This window comes from Triturus cristatus, chromosome 6, assembly GCF_964204655.1.
Source record: "Triturus cristatus chromosome 6, aTriCri1.1, whole genome shotgun sequence".
Classification (NCBI taxonomy): Eukaryota; Metazoa; Chordata; class Amphibia; order Caudata; family Salamandridae; genus Triturus; species Triturus cristatus.
This window is the reverse complement of record NC_140589.1, coordinates 1,710,066,127-1,710,082,077: the sequence shown is the minus strand read 5'-3', so window position 1 is coordinate 1,710,082,077 and position 15,951 is coordinate 1,710,066,127. Positions and strand designations below refer to the sequence as shown.

At 47.6% G+C, this 15,951-nt stretch overlaps 1 protein-coding gene across 1 annotated transcript in view; it reads right to left on the bottom strand.

Moving 5' to 3' along the window:
• Window positions 1–1,977: 1,977 nt before the first annotated feature.
• Window positions 1,978–15,951, bottom strand: part of SPATA17 (spermatogenesis associated 17) — an 886,586-nt gene continuing 872,612 nt past the window's right edge. Inside the window, exon 10 of the mRNA XM_085609390.1 lies at window positions 1,978–2,282. Coding sequence (XP_085465516.1) covers window positions 2,202–2,282 — 81 coding nt within the window. The 3' untranslated portion in view covers window positions 1,978–2,201. The remainder of the gene's footprint in view (window positions 2,283–15,951) is intronic.

The window sequence follows — 15,951 nt, the reverse complement described above, 5'->3', positions numbered from 1 at the left end:
CAGGCTGAGGACTCTGCCTCTGCTGGCACAAAGAAGGCTCCACCTCCTGCTGAGCGTCTAACGACCCTGCCCCTCACTCTGAAAGGAACCAGGTGCTCCAGAGCAGAGCACACCCAGGAACCGGTTTGAGCAGGGGAATCCCCCCACTGGAACAAAGAGAGACAAAGGCTTGGAGGGGTATAAGAAGAGGACCCCAGACACCTAAAACTTTAGATCACTTTGGAACTAAGAAGAAACCTCTGCCAAGGAGAAAGCTGGAAGAAACTGAAGAGGAGAAGACTGCCTGCTTGCTGTTTTGCTTTGCTGCCAAGGAGAGGGGAAGGACTTTGCTGTGTCCCCTTCTTTTGATTCTGATCTCCAAGGGCCTGAGAAGAGCTGGCTCCCTGTTAAGAAGTCCCAGGAACAAAAGGACTTCACCACCAGCTCCCCTGGAACTCTGCTGAGAGAGTTCTGACCTGCCTTGGAGTGCTTGCCCAGTCTTGGGGCTTCAGGAGGTCGTTTTGCTGTGTTGAGGGAGCTGGGAAGCAGAAGCGTGAACAAGAGTGACTGGTACCCAACGCATCATCCGATTGCGTGTCACAAGACGAGAGTGCGTGGAAAATTTCATCGCGGCACCATCGCAACACGCAGGGTCTCCGCATCGCCGAGTGCGTCGAGCATCGTCCCGAAGCGTGAAGCTTCCTGCCATTGCGAGGGTTGTCGCAGAACCAGTTTGCGGGCCGCACCACTGCCGGTGCGTGAAAAGTCTCCAATCGCTGCGTGCGTCGACGCAGAGGCCCGTTCCGTGGCGCATCGAGAGTTGCGGCGCCGGAAGGCAACGCTGCGCCACGCATCGCACCACATCGAAGAGTGTCGCATCGAACCTGTGCGTGAAGCTTCCCCCTAAGAAACCTACGCAACGAAAGCCAAAGGTATCGCATCCTCCCCCTACAGATCGGAGCCGGCGCATCCACCTCTGCTGCGTGAAGCAGGGCTGCTGCAAAGCCTCCCCAGGATCTCAGGAGCATCGCATCGCCTTTGCCATCTTCCTTGTTATAGCTTTTGGGAACCTTATCGCAACTACAGGTACTGTTGGGGCACGAAAGTGTCGCATTTTGTGCATTGAGAGCCGCATTGTGCAGGACACTGACTTTGACATCCTGGAGTACTTTCTGCAAACTCTTGAACTATCCTTAAAGTAACCTTTTTGAATTATATGTTGGTTTGTCTGTAATATTTGGTCTTGTGAAGTTTTTAGTAAAGATACATTATTTTTCTAAAACTGGTGTGGAGTAAATCTGTGGTGTTTTCACTGGGTTACTGTGAGTGTTGGTACAAATACTTTACACATTGCCTTTGATAGCCTAGACTGCTCAGGCCAAGCTACCTAGAGGGTGAGCAGGGGTTATCTTAACAGTGTATCCCCCTTTCCCTGACTAGAAGCAAGGGTCCCTACTTGGACAGTGGTACCTACCCTGCCAACTAGAGACCCCCAGATCTAACACACACCTTTTCCAGCAAATGAGTCTACCCTCAATTCAGTATGCATACAAACATCTCAAGTACAAATATGATCAAATCGCTGAATTTTAGTTCAACAGTAGCCTGGATACACCCCCACTAAACATTGGCTTGAAAAAAAAGTCTGATTTTAAAATGAATTTTAGTTTAAGGAAATTATAAGTAGCACAGAGTGAAATAAAAAATAGAGGGTGAGAGGTCCATGGGCACCAAGTCACAATACAATCTAAATACAGAGAGCTACCTGGGCATCCTCCACCATACTATATGTACGCGGAAGGGGATTTAGTCGATTGATTCTACACCATAATTAAAGTTTTCTCCTAAAATCCGAGGGTTTCAGTTACCACCAAGCTCTAGATCAGGCTAGACTTTTCTTTCATACTCGTTGATGACTACACATGTAAAGATACGGCCCAGTTCCTGTACACAGAAATGGCTGACAGCCCTTTGATGTTCGCATACAACAGTCTTGCATTTGAGGTCGGTTCATGCAGATCTTTATTATGGAAAGTAGCATTTTTTCTTGCACATTTCACACTAAGTTAAAACATAATTTTGAAAGATCGTTGAAATATAGCTTTTGTACTTTTGGTTTAGTAAACAGCAAAAATATCTTTCTGCAAGCATTTTCGAGTCGACTTTCTACAACATGTTTATTGGTAGCATACATCCTTCGGTGCTTTGGGTCTTATGGAGCATCATACAGTTTCCCCAGATCTGGAATATGTACGTCCACATTTTTCAAAAAGAGCACATGGTGGGAACACAGTTCTGAAGTCCTACAAAAGAAAAAACAAATATGTTATTATGAGTTTATAGTTACGTGATGGTGCCATTTACTTTTGTACATGCGTCATCAAAATGATTTCGTGCTAGAGAGTGAACACATTTCATACAGGTGCTGGGATGTATGGGGACATTTTAATTCGTTGCGTTTCAGCTTATTAATCGGTTTGTTTTAGGTATTTTTAAAAATAACCTTTCAAATCTAGAACACACAGGTTCGCCAGAATGGCTGCCACATACGTTTACGATTGTTTATGAATATTAAACTAGATCTGTCCAATATTGTTTTTCTTGTATTCATAGAAATAAAGAGGAGTGTGTGGTTCAAGCACTTGTGTTATTAGCAGCACAGAACGCGGCACTTGCTGCGCTCAAACTTAGCTTGATTGGGGCGGGCCTGACAGCACCTCTGATGGCTTCCTGAGCCAGAAACTCCTTTCCCAGATTACATTCCAACGCATTCCTTTTATTAAACGAGTATCTAAGGAAAACCAGTATTTTAGGAAACGTTCACAGACAAATTGAAGCAACTGGTGATTGACCAGGAACATGTTCAAACCTTAGTGCAGATTATACAAATGTGCCCATCTACCCCGTCACCAAGCACTGAAGGGCATCTCTGAAGAGAGGAGATAAGGTCAGAGGCCAGTGCAGGCAGATGTCATGAATCCTTAGTAGAAAACTGCCTGTCCCCTCCTGGCAAAAGACATTTGACTAGAGGTAGAGTCCCTGCCTCATTCCTATGGTGGCCTGCCCGCAAGGCGTGCAGTCTCTGGGAGCTTAGCAGGGCAATTTAACACGTAGCCCTGAAGGAAAGGGCTGGGGGGGGGGGGGGGAGGTGTTAGAGAAACGTAAATAATCTCATCCTCATCTGTGTATCTGTAGTGCCAGCCAGTTGGGCAAGGTGTTCACAAGAAGGAGGATTGTGTATGTTTCAGGGCAATGAAGATTTCCACCCCATGTGAGCTTAACTGCTATAGGAGCAGTTTTATATTGTTGATTCTGTAACTGGAATCGCAATCACACTGGTACAGGACAAAACGAGGTGGGTTAAGAGAGGTAACTGATAACTAACATTATTTATATTGAGAAATAGGACAGTCATCTTGGAGTGAAGAAATACGTTGGCATTTCATGAGCTCTGGTGGAGTTAAATACAGCTACAAGACACATGATGACAGAACTGTCCTGGATGTGAAGACCTGGCATGCCACTGGCACATTTCAAACAATTTCACTGGATGAAGAGCAGTGTCATGTGAGGATGTAGTGGCTGAATTTAGCAAGACAAAGTGTGCTTTGAAAGGAATGGGTTTTACATGTAAACTGCTGGAAGATAGAGTTAGTTCTAGGGCTGCTCTACTCGATGGAATATGGAAAGAAGAAGCAGGTCGGGATGTCTAGGTCAGGATGCCCAACACCCAACTGTATCTGCTGTAACCATTAAATCTTCATTGTGTTTCTTTCGTCAAGCTTTGGGAAGGAAACTTTATAGTGTGTGAAATCAAGTTGAGCAGAGGAACTGCTATTATATGTTGACTGACCAGCTGTGATGGTCTTTGAAGTCCTGGATGATATTAAAAATGAGGTCTGATGTCAAGGCTGGACTAACATTGTGGAAAACAGACTGATAATTGCTTCTACAATGGTCATCCAATGCCCACTTCCCATGAATAAAATGGGCAGCATTGTTATAGGTCTGAACAGATAGCCTTTCATGTTGGCTTGTGGAAAGAAGGGAAAATGTGGTACTCTGGACACAAATGTTCGCCTCAGACTGTAGTTCACTTTAACTGACCACACCAGATTTCTGAGTAGTTGCTGGATAATATGGTTACATATAGTTCTAACACTTGGCCTCAAAAGCTAATCCTATTTCTATTAAGGAACTAGTTGTGAAAAATCACAGAAGATGCACATTAGGTGTCGGAGGTAAGATATAAGGAAATGCCAAACCCATTGCACTAGCATAGGTCATGCTTCATGGTCAGCAGCAAAAGTTCCATAACGTATTCTGGAATGTTGATGAACTGATTTTGAAATAGAAAGGATCTTTGTATATTGAAGAGCCTTATATAAACTTTTAATTTAATATACATGACAAATGAAGAGAACATTGTTGGAGGCCCATGTAGCAGGATCTCTATGGCACTCTACCAGTGATTGAAAGATTTCCACTAAGTCCTTAATTACAATGACCCTCAAGGCAATATTACACCCAGGAGTTGGAAAATGACCACTACCGTACGCTTATTCACACATTCCCTGAATGCTATTTTATGTTATGCCCATTTGTAGAGCATGCTGTCACCTGCAAGGGAATCCTGGTGATGAGCAGGTGTATAGACGTCGTCCCGAGGTTGGGGGGGTGTGGGGGGGGGGGAGGGGAGAATTACTCAAAGAGGCAAGTTTTCAGCTTCTAGTGAAACTCTAGAAGAGAGGTGGAGGCTCTGATATGTGGTGAGATCACCAATGAGAAGGAACAATCTCTGGCTCTGTTTCTCTGTATGTGTGGCATGCGTACAAGTAGGAGTCTGGCAGACTGGAAGTGTCTTATTGGTTAGTGGAAAGAGATTCGTTGTTGAGGGAGCCTAGACCTGTGTTTTGCAATGCTTTGAATGTGTGGGTGGGGAGTTTGAACTGAGCACGCTTGTGTATTGCCAGCCAGCAGAGCTCACTGAAGTGTGTAGTGAAAAGAGTCCTGAGTGTGATGTTGAGAATGAGACTTGTTACCGCACTGCGGATGGTTTGTAGTCGTTTGGTGAGTTGCGGCATAGAGAGTGTTCCAGTAGCCCAGCATACTGGTAACAAGGACATGTGTGATGGTTTTTCTGGTGTTGCTTGGGAGCCATTTGAAGTTCTTCATCAGAAACCTCAGATAGCGGAAGCAGGAAGCTGTGATGGAGTTGACCTGTACAATCATGTCAAGCTTGTTGTTACTTATGACCCTGAGGTTTCTGGCATGAGAAAATGGGGTGGGTGTGGGTTCTAGGTCAGCTGGACACCAGGAGGAGTCCTAGGGGGAGGTGTTTTTTTCTCCAAAGATCACTACTTCTGTCTTTTAAGTGTTGAGCTTGAGAAAGTTTGACTTCATACAGGTGGTGACCTTATTCATGCAGGCAGTGTACTTGTTCCATGTGTTGGGGTCTTCTCCGACAGGGACAGTGTCAGTTGTGTGTCACCGGTGTATGAGAGGATGTTGTGGGTGCATATGGCACTGGCTAGTGGAGTCATATATGTGTTGAAGAGGGCATGGCTGAAGGATGAACCTTGAGGTACTCTGCAGGTAAATGTATGGGCTTTCAAGTTGTTTGGTGTTAGCCTGACCAATTTAGTTATTTCCATTAAAAAGGAACAGTTCCAGCAGAGAGCAGGTCCTTGGGTAGGGTGTGATACTGTGACGAAGGCTCCCAAAAGGCCCAGAAGGATGAGTGCCACCATCTCTCCTCTGTTCAGGATCATGCAGGCATTGTCTGTTTCAGCAATCAGTGCAGTTTTCATGCTGTGGTTGGGTTTGAACCCAGACTTTGTGGCATCTAGGAGCTGGTAGTTGATGAAGTGGTCAGTGAGGTGTCTGTAGATGAATTTCTCTAAAACTTTGGCCAAGTATGGTAGGAAGGAGATCGGTCAGTAGATGGTGAGATTTCCTGAGAAGAGTGATGACTGCAGTGTATTTCTAAGCTTCTGGGCAGGCGACTGAGTCAATGGAGGAATTGAGGGTCAAAGTGAGGGCTTCTCTGATGGGGGTGAGGCCCTTGTTGAAGGTGCAGTGGGTGTAGGGGTCTAACATGGCTTTGGACTGGATTGACTTCATGTTTGCGATGGGTCTGTTTGTGTTGCTGGAAAGCAATGGGGTCAGGGTCTGTTCTTTGTCTGAGATGGGGAGACTTGCCACATGGTCAGAGGGGTTTGGTTGCTGGTTGAAGTTTTAATATATAGCTGTGCTCTTGCTACAGAAGACGTCCAACAGATTGTTGGAGAGGTCTTTGGAGAGTGTTATGGTGTTGTAGGTGGCTGGCGGCGTGGTGAACTCTTTGATGATGGCAAATATTTCCTTTCTGTTGCTTTTTTCGGCATTCATGCAGTCTGAGAGAGCTGTGCGCTTTGTGTTCCAGATTTGCTGATTGTAGCTGCTCAGGTCGGATTTGAAAGTGTCTTTCTCTGTGGGATCTTGGCTCATACTCCACTTGGGCTGCAGCGGCTTACAGTGCCATTTTGTCAGCCTAAGTTCTTTCGTGTACCAGCTGGCTTGTGTTTATGTACTTGCTATTTTGCCATGCTTGAGTGGGGGAAGGGACTCGCCACATATAGTGATCCAGTCACTGAAGTTCTTAATGTATTCCGTCAGGTTGCTGGTCGGTCTGTGGAGAGTATGGAAGCCCAATCCATCTCTATAATGTTGTTCGTGCAATGTTGAGGAAGTCTGGGGGTGGTTGGTCTCCTCTGGGTCAGGATAGAAATGCTGAATCTAATGTGGACATGGTCTGTCAAGGTGATTGGTGATGGTTTGTCAACTCTGATGTTGCTGAAGGAGGAAGAAAATGTGTCCTAACTGTAAGCTGTTAGCAAACCTACAAACTCAGACCAAAATGGGATATGAATCTGGGCTTGCACTATCAGATTATGATGGGCACTTTACTGCAATTTCTCAATATGTAATCCATACATCAAAGATAGACTCATGCATGATTTTGAAAAAGCGGCTATGCCTTCTCTCTATAGATACACTACGCTCTAACTTCCATTCAAGAAATTTGAACTGTTTAGCAAATGAATTAGTCAACTTTGTGACCAGCGTGTCCTTTGGAACTCTGCAACACTTCTTCTTGAAAACTCATCTTTCAGAGAGAGAATATTTATAAATCAGTCCTCCTCACCAAAAGCTTGGAACTTCATTCATCTGGATATCGATATAAACCCATCCAACAAAACCCTTAACACTAATGTTGGACCTGGCACCATTGGTGTAGGTCTCCCTTCCATTTTTGCTTTTGCCTCCTATGTCTTTGCTGTGTGGTGGACTCTGTTTTTGCTGGTCTAGATGCTTTGTGCACTTTGCCACTGCTGTTCAGTGCCAAAGTGCAAGTGCTCCCTTTGTAAATTGTTGCTATGGATTAGTGATTCCATGATTGGCATATTTGATTTACTTGTCAGACCCTAGTATAGTGCACAGTATGTGCCCAGGGCCTGTAAATCAAATGCTGCTAGTGGGCTGCAGCACTGATTGTTCCACCCACAGAATCAGCCTGTAAAATGTAACTCTGGCCTGCCATTGCAGAGCCTGTGTGCAGTCTGGGACTGCCATGTCGACTTGGCAAGTGCACACACTCGCCAGTCCCTACATCTTCCCTTTTCTACATATTAGTCACCCCTGAGGTAGGCCCAAGGTACCCCTGTGGGCAGGGAGCATTGTATGTGAAAGGTAGGGCATGCCCTGATGTGTGTGGCATGTCCTGATAGTGAAATACTGCCAATTTCGTTTTTCACTATTGCAAGGCTACCTGTTCCCATAGGACAGAATGGGGAGTTTGTTTATAACATCTTATAAGCATAACTGGCCCAAGGAACAAGGTAGAAAAATAAAGTTTAGAATGCCTGAACTCAGAATGTTAACTTAAAGTGCATCTTATAGTGAGGGTGACTTTTTCATTCTGTGTTTGAAAATACCACTTTTAGAAAGTATGTATTTTCTTGCCTAACCATCCAGTGTGCCTCTGCTAGGTTTGTGTATTGCATGTCTGGATTTTGGATGGCAGGGGCTGGAGAGGGGCCGTGGCTCCAGAAGTCTAATGAGTCAAGGCTGGGATGAATGGACCTGGGCTGAATTTACAGTAGGGGGAGGAGATTTCCTTTTCACCTTAATGGGCCTGATCTGCCTTTAACAATGCTGTCTCCACCTCCTGCCAGGAAGCTGCACCAGTGAGGACAGAACTAGTTTTGGCCCGTTACAGACACTCTGCCTTCAGAGAACAAAGGAATTGTGTGTAGAAAAAGTGGGGCCCAGACTCCAGACTTTCAGGTCACTTCCGGGAATTGAGAAAAACCTTTGCCAAGGAGAAGAGCCGGAGAAGCTAAGGAGAAATACTGCCCCTGTGCTGTTAGCTGTCTGGGGTTGGCCTGCATTGGCTGCTTGCTGCCAAGCAAAGGAGAAAAGGACTTTGCTGTGTGCTTTGTCATCTTGAGGAAGATCTCCAAGGGCTTGAAACTGAGCTTGCCTCCTGTTCTGAAGTATCATGGACACAAAGACTTCATCCCTTCTGTCTCTCTGCATCTAGATGTGCTGTTTCAGCGGCTACAGAAGGATACTGCAACACCGACGCCGGGGAGCAATGCTGTAACCTGCACTGAAGCCATGGGCATCTCTCGTGAAGAACACAACGCATCTCCCCCGACTTGCACCGTAGGCCCAATGACTGCTGACGCCATGCCGCATTGACTCTGAAGCCGTCATTAAGGGGGCTGTCTGCACCGGAGCCGAGGACACCACTCGTGGCATCCACGATGCGCCGTCCCGACTCGCACTGCAGCCCTGACTTCACCGACTCCGGTGCTTCCTCAACACGGAGTCGATCCTCGACGGAGGTGACTCCCAAATCCATTGACATTGCACCGTCGTAAGTAACCAACGCCTCACCGTCATCCGTGACGTCACCTCCCTGACACAGTATGCAACCAACATCTCACCTACCCTGCGCTTCAGTAAGGAACAGAGGCATCACCTTCCCTGGGGTCGTAAGGAACCGATGCCGCAGGCACCAATGGAGCATAACCTCCTCAACGCTTTGCACCGTCTTTGCTTTCATCAATTCCAAGGTACTGTTTGACCCTTGACCCTGGTTCCAGGCCCCTCCCCCCGCTCATCCATTCGCCCGCTCCTCCCTCCCAGCTGCTCCTCCCTCCCACCTCCCCTTCTTATGGTGGCCGCTGCGCAGTGAAGGGAGCGACCCTTGACCCTTGTTCCAGGCAGGTCCCTCCACATGCCGCGCAGCTCCCCCTGTCTGTGCCCGTGCTCTGCGCTCAGCTGCTGCTCCTGCTGACTGCAGTTTGAGGCTCGCCGTAAGGTTTGCTTCTGGTACCCGATCTGTATTTTGTTTTTACTGTTTTCCTGTTTCTTGCCATTTTGCACTGTATTTTGTTTCCTGTATTTTCCTGTATTTTGTGATCCTCTTTTTTCCTTGTGCCCCCTTGCCTTATGTTTCCCTTTCGCCGTCCCTCACTCCCGTTTTTTTCCTGCCGCTGCGTCCCCTGCGGCTCCGCCCCCCCCGCTCACCCATTCACCCGCTTCCCCCTCCCAGATGCTCCTCCCTCCCACCTCCCCTTCTTTTGGTGGCCGGCGTGGCCACACCCAGCGGGCGCGCGCCGCTGGCGTGCCAAAGGCCTTCCTAAGTCAAGCCCGTCTGCGCCCGTCCGCGCCTGGACCGCGCCCAGCGCCAGTACCCCTGGCCCCCACAAACGCCATGATGCCTGTCTCTGCTATGAATCCAGCACCCTCCACGCACTCAACGCCAGACGATCACGCACCTGCTGCCTGGCCGCCCCGAGGCGCACCCAAGGACCCTTCTCCTGCCGGAACTGCAGCTTCACCAGCACCCGGCCCGCCAACCCACCGACCAGAAAAGAACCCAACTACCTCAGATGCATTCTTCTCAACACCCGCTCCGCCCGCAAACACGCCGTTGAACTCTGGGACCTACTTGACTCAACCTCCCCAGACGTCGCCTTCCTGACGGAGACCTGGCTGAACCCCTCCTCGGCACCTGACATCGCCATAGCCATCCCGGAAGGCTACAAGATCACCTGCAGGGACCACATCAATGGAGAAGGAGGAGGAATCGCCATCGTTCACAGGAGCACTCTCAGAGTCTCGACCAACACCGACGACACCCTCAGCACCGCCAAACACCTGCACTTCCAGATCCACACCGACCCCAACACCACCCTCAGAGGAACCCTCATCTACAGACCCCCCCGGGCCCCGACCACAGTTCAGCAACTCCATCGCTGACTTCGTCAGCACACACGCCCTCGGCTTCACGGACTACATCCTCCTCGGGGACCTGAACTTCCACCTCGAGAACAACACTGACACCAACTCCACCACCTTGATCACCAACCTCGCCAACCTCGGACTAAGACAACTTGCCACAACATCCACCCACTCCGCCGGCCACACGCTTGACCTCATCTTATCCGCAAGCCCCCACGTCTCCTTCAACCACTCCACCGAACTCCACTGGACCGACCATCTCTGCATCCACTTCACCTTCCGGAAACCCACCACGCACCACCGTACCCAACAGATGCCTCGCCGCTGCTGGAGCAAAGTCACCAAAGACCAGCTAACCACCACACTCGCCCAGAGCCCACCCGCCGACCCCACTGACCCCGACACCGCCGCCCGCCGCCCGCAACCTCTGACAGTGGATCGACGACTGCGCAAACACCCTCGCCCCGCCCAAGAAACCCTTCAACAGTCACACCAGCAAGAAAGCCCGCTGGTTCACTGAAGACCTCCACACCTCCAAGCATACCGTCCGAAAGCTGAAGAAGAACTGGCTCCGTGAACGAACACCGGACAGCTACGGAGCCCACAAGAAAGCCAACCGCAGACACCATCACCTCATCAGATCCAGCAAAAAGGCCTCCTTCAAAGACCGCCTAGACAACAACGCACACAACAGCAAAGTGCTCTTCAACATCGTGAAGGAACTCTCCAACCCTAGCACCAATGACATCCCACCTTCACAAGACCTGTGCAACTCGCTGGCCACCTTCTTCCATTGCAAGACCACAGACATCCATGACAGCTTCAATGCCACGACCACCCCGACAACCACTGAGACCTCCGCCCCCACGACCGCCATCCGCACCAACCGCCTTCTCTCCTGGACCAACATCAACAACGACGACACCATCAAGATCATGAACACCATCCACTCCGGATCTCCGTCAGTTCCATGCCCACACCACATCTTCAACAAAGCCAGCACCGCCATCGTACCGCATCTCCGGAAAGCCATCAACATTTCCTTTGAGACAGCAACCTTCCCGGAGAGCTGGAAACACGCAGAGATCAACGCCTTACTCAAGAAACCCAAGGCGGACCCCAAGGACCTCAAGAACTTCCGGCCCATCTCCCTGCTCCCTGCTCCCGTTCCCAGCAAAGGTCATCGAGAAGACCGTCAACAAACAACTGACCCGCTACCTCGAGGAGAACAGCATCCTGGACCCGTCCCAGTCCGGGTTCCGCAGCAACCACAGCACCGAAACTGCCCTCATCGCTGCCACCGATGACATCAGTACCCTGCTAGACAACGGAGAAACTGCGGCCCTCATCCTCCTAGACCTGCCAGCCGCCTTCGACACGGTCTGCCACCGCACTCTACGAACACGCCTCCACGACGCCGGGATCCAAGAGAAGGCCCTGGACTGGACCACCTCCTTCCTCTCCAGCAGAACACAGAGCGTCCGCTTCCAACCCTTCTGCTCCAAAGCCACCGTGATCATCTGCGGCGTACCCCAGGGCTCATCCCTCAGCCCAACGCTGTTTAACATCTACATGGCACCGCTCGCCCACGTCGCCCGACTGCATGACCTCAACATCATCTCTTACACCGATGACACCCAGCTGATCCTCTCCATCACCAAGGACCCCCACACCGCCAAAACCAACCTCCACGAAGGAATGAAGGCAGTCGCCGAATGGACGAGGAACAGCCGACTGAAGCTGAACTCGGACAAGACGGAGGTCCTCATCCTCGGATCCACCCCTTTGGCCTGGGACGACTCCTGGTGGCCGACCGCATTGGAAAGAGCTCCAACACCCACCGACCACGCACGCAACCTTGGGGTCATCCTCGACTCCACCCTCTTCATGACTAAGCAGGTCAACACCGTCTCTTCATCCTGCTTAAACACCCTCCACATGCTCCACAAGATCTACAAGTGGATCCCCACCGAAATGAGAAGAACAGTCACCCAGGCCCTCGTCAGCAGCAGGTTGGACTACGGGAACGCCCTCTATGCAGGAGCCTCGGCCAAACTCCTGAAACGGCTTCAACACATCCAGAACACCTCTGCACACCTGATCCTCGACATCCCTCGCCGCAGCCACATCACACCCCACCTGAGAAACCTGCACTGGCTCCCAGTCAACAAGAGGATAACCTTCAAGCTCCTCACTCATGCACACAAGGCACTCCACAACACCAGACCAGTGTACCTCAACAGACGACTCAGCTTCTACACCCCCACCCGCCAGCTCCGCTCCGCCGACCTCGCCCTCGCCACAGTCCCCCACATCTGAAGAGCGACCTCCGGCGGCAGATCGTTCTCCCACCTCGCCGCCAAGACCTGGAACACCCTCCCCATCCACCTCTGCCAGCTAGTGACCCCCATTTCAAACAACTAAGTTGAAAGGATTGCTGTTACAAGATCACTTCCTTTTGTGACTATATACAGAGAACAACTATAAGATTGTTTCCAGTAGCATTGAGCAACAGATAGAATTCTAACTCTAAATGAGCAATATGTGTAGCTTGATTTGTGTTTAAGATTCATTGTATCTGCACAGGTGACTCATCAGAGGTAGCGGACTTTGAATCCATGGATGAGGCAAGGCATCTATGATCCTTTTGCCAAACACAAGGCATGCTGTCTTCTCCGGTACAGCTCCATCAGTGTTGGTGTCTCCATGGCTGCAGCCGGTGTGAGGGCTGTTCTGAGGGCAGTGTGGAGCACCAGTCTGGGAAGGCCATGGGCAGCGGGCAGTCAAGCGGATGGCAGACATGTGGAAAGGAAGACATATGTTAAACAAGATGATCTTCTTCTGAGGGCTGAAAAAGGAGACGGGTTAGCCTTAAATCTATAACTATCCAAGATGGTCATATTCACAGATTTGGTTTCCTGAAATTTCCAATGCACAATAGTGCCAATCTCTTTTCCTGTGGTGCCTGTTACGTTTGGACCAAATATAAGAAGACAATACCTTAAGATGATGTATCACAACTGATTAGCCCCCTTATTTTTTGTCACAGTCATTGTCTACTATAAAGCCCTTTTGTCCCTAATTTGCGCTTTATTTTTCTGCCACTGGATTACACATTTAGATTCTTTAGGCCTAAAGGTCTTATGCTTTGCTCTTTCACCACCCTTGGTCAGGGTTAATTTGGTGCCTTGCGTATCAACCATTATAGTTTCCATCTTCTACAGTCAAGAATCACAAAGATTGCAAGACGGATTTTGGTCTTGTGTTTTTCCTCCTAATTAACACCCTCATATGTAGACACTGAACAACTTTCACACATACGTTACGTGCAGGGTAGCACCATGGCTTCTTGGAAGAGTCACCCTTGATCAATCAAAGAGGAAAATGGAGAGAGCATTTCAGTATGCAGTCATTGACAGTATCCTGCGAATATATTTGATAATGTACACTCAGTTGTGTTTAGTTTCAGCAATTATGAAATCAGACTCTGTTTATTTCTTATGATTAAGGACCTTGCTCGCTGTAAAGAGCAATTTAATCAACTGGGTCCAGTCAGTTTAATACAAAAGGGCAGAACAAATAAAACCTTTATTCCTCTTATTCTCGTGTGACTTTTTCTGGAAGGAGGCCTATGCTAAAGGTAATCCAATGATGGAAGCCATCAGAGCAATCATCTTCAAATCTATAAGTGGATCTTCTGTTGAATAACCAAGAGTGTGAAATTTCTGAAGGTGGGTAACAGAAATCGTTTAATTCGTTAGTCAGTGCCTATTTTACAGAGGGTTTAGAGATTTCAGATGGTAAACTACAAGCAATGAGTCTGATATTTTTGCTTCTAGATTAGAAATCAAATTTACAGAATCAGGACGTCCTAGTAAACCTAGTACCTAGATTTTGAGGTTGCTTAAATGTGGGAAGTGTTAGGGAAAAGAAAAGGAAGATGTGGGACAGGGCTGGCCTTGTAAAGGTTTGTGATACCCACAAATCGTTTGGTATGCAGTTTTCATCCAAAATGCACACAGACAGTTAGACCTAAAAACTGTAGATTTCAGTTTGATTTTGTGAGAGGTAGGACGTCTTTTAACCAATCACTTTAGCAGACATTTCACAATGTCATCCCGACTCCTAGAACATTGCGTTTCATAAAGAAAATCATAACCCCCAATTAGAAAGTTTGCACAGATGCGATTGTGATTTTACCTTATTCTTATTAGCAACATGTCATAAAATGTAGAAATATGGTTGAATAAAACCTTCTGTGCATAACATATTCATACATTTCCCATTATAACCACTGAATAATAAAAATCTTAAAACCTACAAAATGCTTGAATAAACAACTGGTACTCCAGGAACATGCAACAATTGCCAGAAAATAGAGCAATCACTTCCTCATCAAAAATATGTTCACAATGCTCACTAACACCAAAAGGCTATTGCACTTACAAGTTGCACATTTTCCAAAGGCAAAAGTGCGTGATTGACACTCAATAACAAAGGATATGTTCTCTACATTAACTTGTAATATAGAATTATTGTACATCATAACGATTCAGTCAGCACTATAAAACCTATTGCCACCCCAGAGATATCATGTGTTTTAATCCATCTCCATTCTTAACAGTTGACCTTTCTGTCCATATATAGGAGGACACAGAGCTAAAAAGAAATTAATTTATCTTAAGACAAAATTCTAAAGCATCCAGTCTCAATCTAATATTATAAGATTTGAACACAGGGAGTAGCCGTGTTTACGTGTTTTAGCCAACTTCGTTCAAAATAGCAAAAAGTGTTTAGTACCATCTTTCCCACCAAAACCACTGTCACAATATTCTTACCCTTTTTCAGTCCTACCAAACCTCACTAGATGATCTCTAGTAGGAAATATCCCCCTTCTAAACTAAAGATATAAAGCATGTTTAAGTATATGATAAGTTTGGTCCAGGTAATTTTCAAACCCCATTTCAGTCTTAAAAGCAATATAACCTGCATGCAAGTTACCTGGACATATCTTTAAGATCGTTGACTTCAATTTGAAATACCGGTTTCGTTTTTTCACAGTTTCTGCACTAGATGAGCCGACTAAGCTTGGATCTTCCCAGAGGCCCTCCAGCTGCAACACTGTTACCTGTTTTTTTGAATATGTGCTAGCCAGCTAGCACTGTTGATCATTTTTTTTAATACAAAACAGATTTTAGATATACTGCTGTGTTTGGATTTCTGCACAGTCTTATCCAATACAGCAGTTGCTTCCATGCAGCTAGATCCGTGATAGAGATAATGCCTAACTCCAGAAAGAGTGGCATTAAGGGTGCTCAGGGCCTAACTCCAAAAAGAGTGGCATTAAGGGTGCTCAGGGCCTAACTCCAGAAAGAGTGGCATTAAGGGTGCTCAGGGCCTAACTCCAGAAAGAGTGGCATTAAGGGTGCTCAGGGCCTAACTCCAGAAAGGGTGGCATTAAGGGTGCTCTGGGCCAAACGTCAGCAAGGACCTCAGGAAGTTATTGTCTATTATTTGTAGCCCTCTTAAATTGCCATGGTCCTCTAGTTCAGATCTATTTAGAGCAACAGCCATCGTTTTCTGCTTCTCAATTTGGAGTATCCTGCTTATAGACTGGTAGCTTGCTTTCGGTTTGAATCTATGCACTGCCATTACGATTTGCAGTAAGGTAGTTCT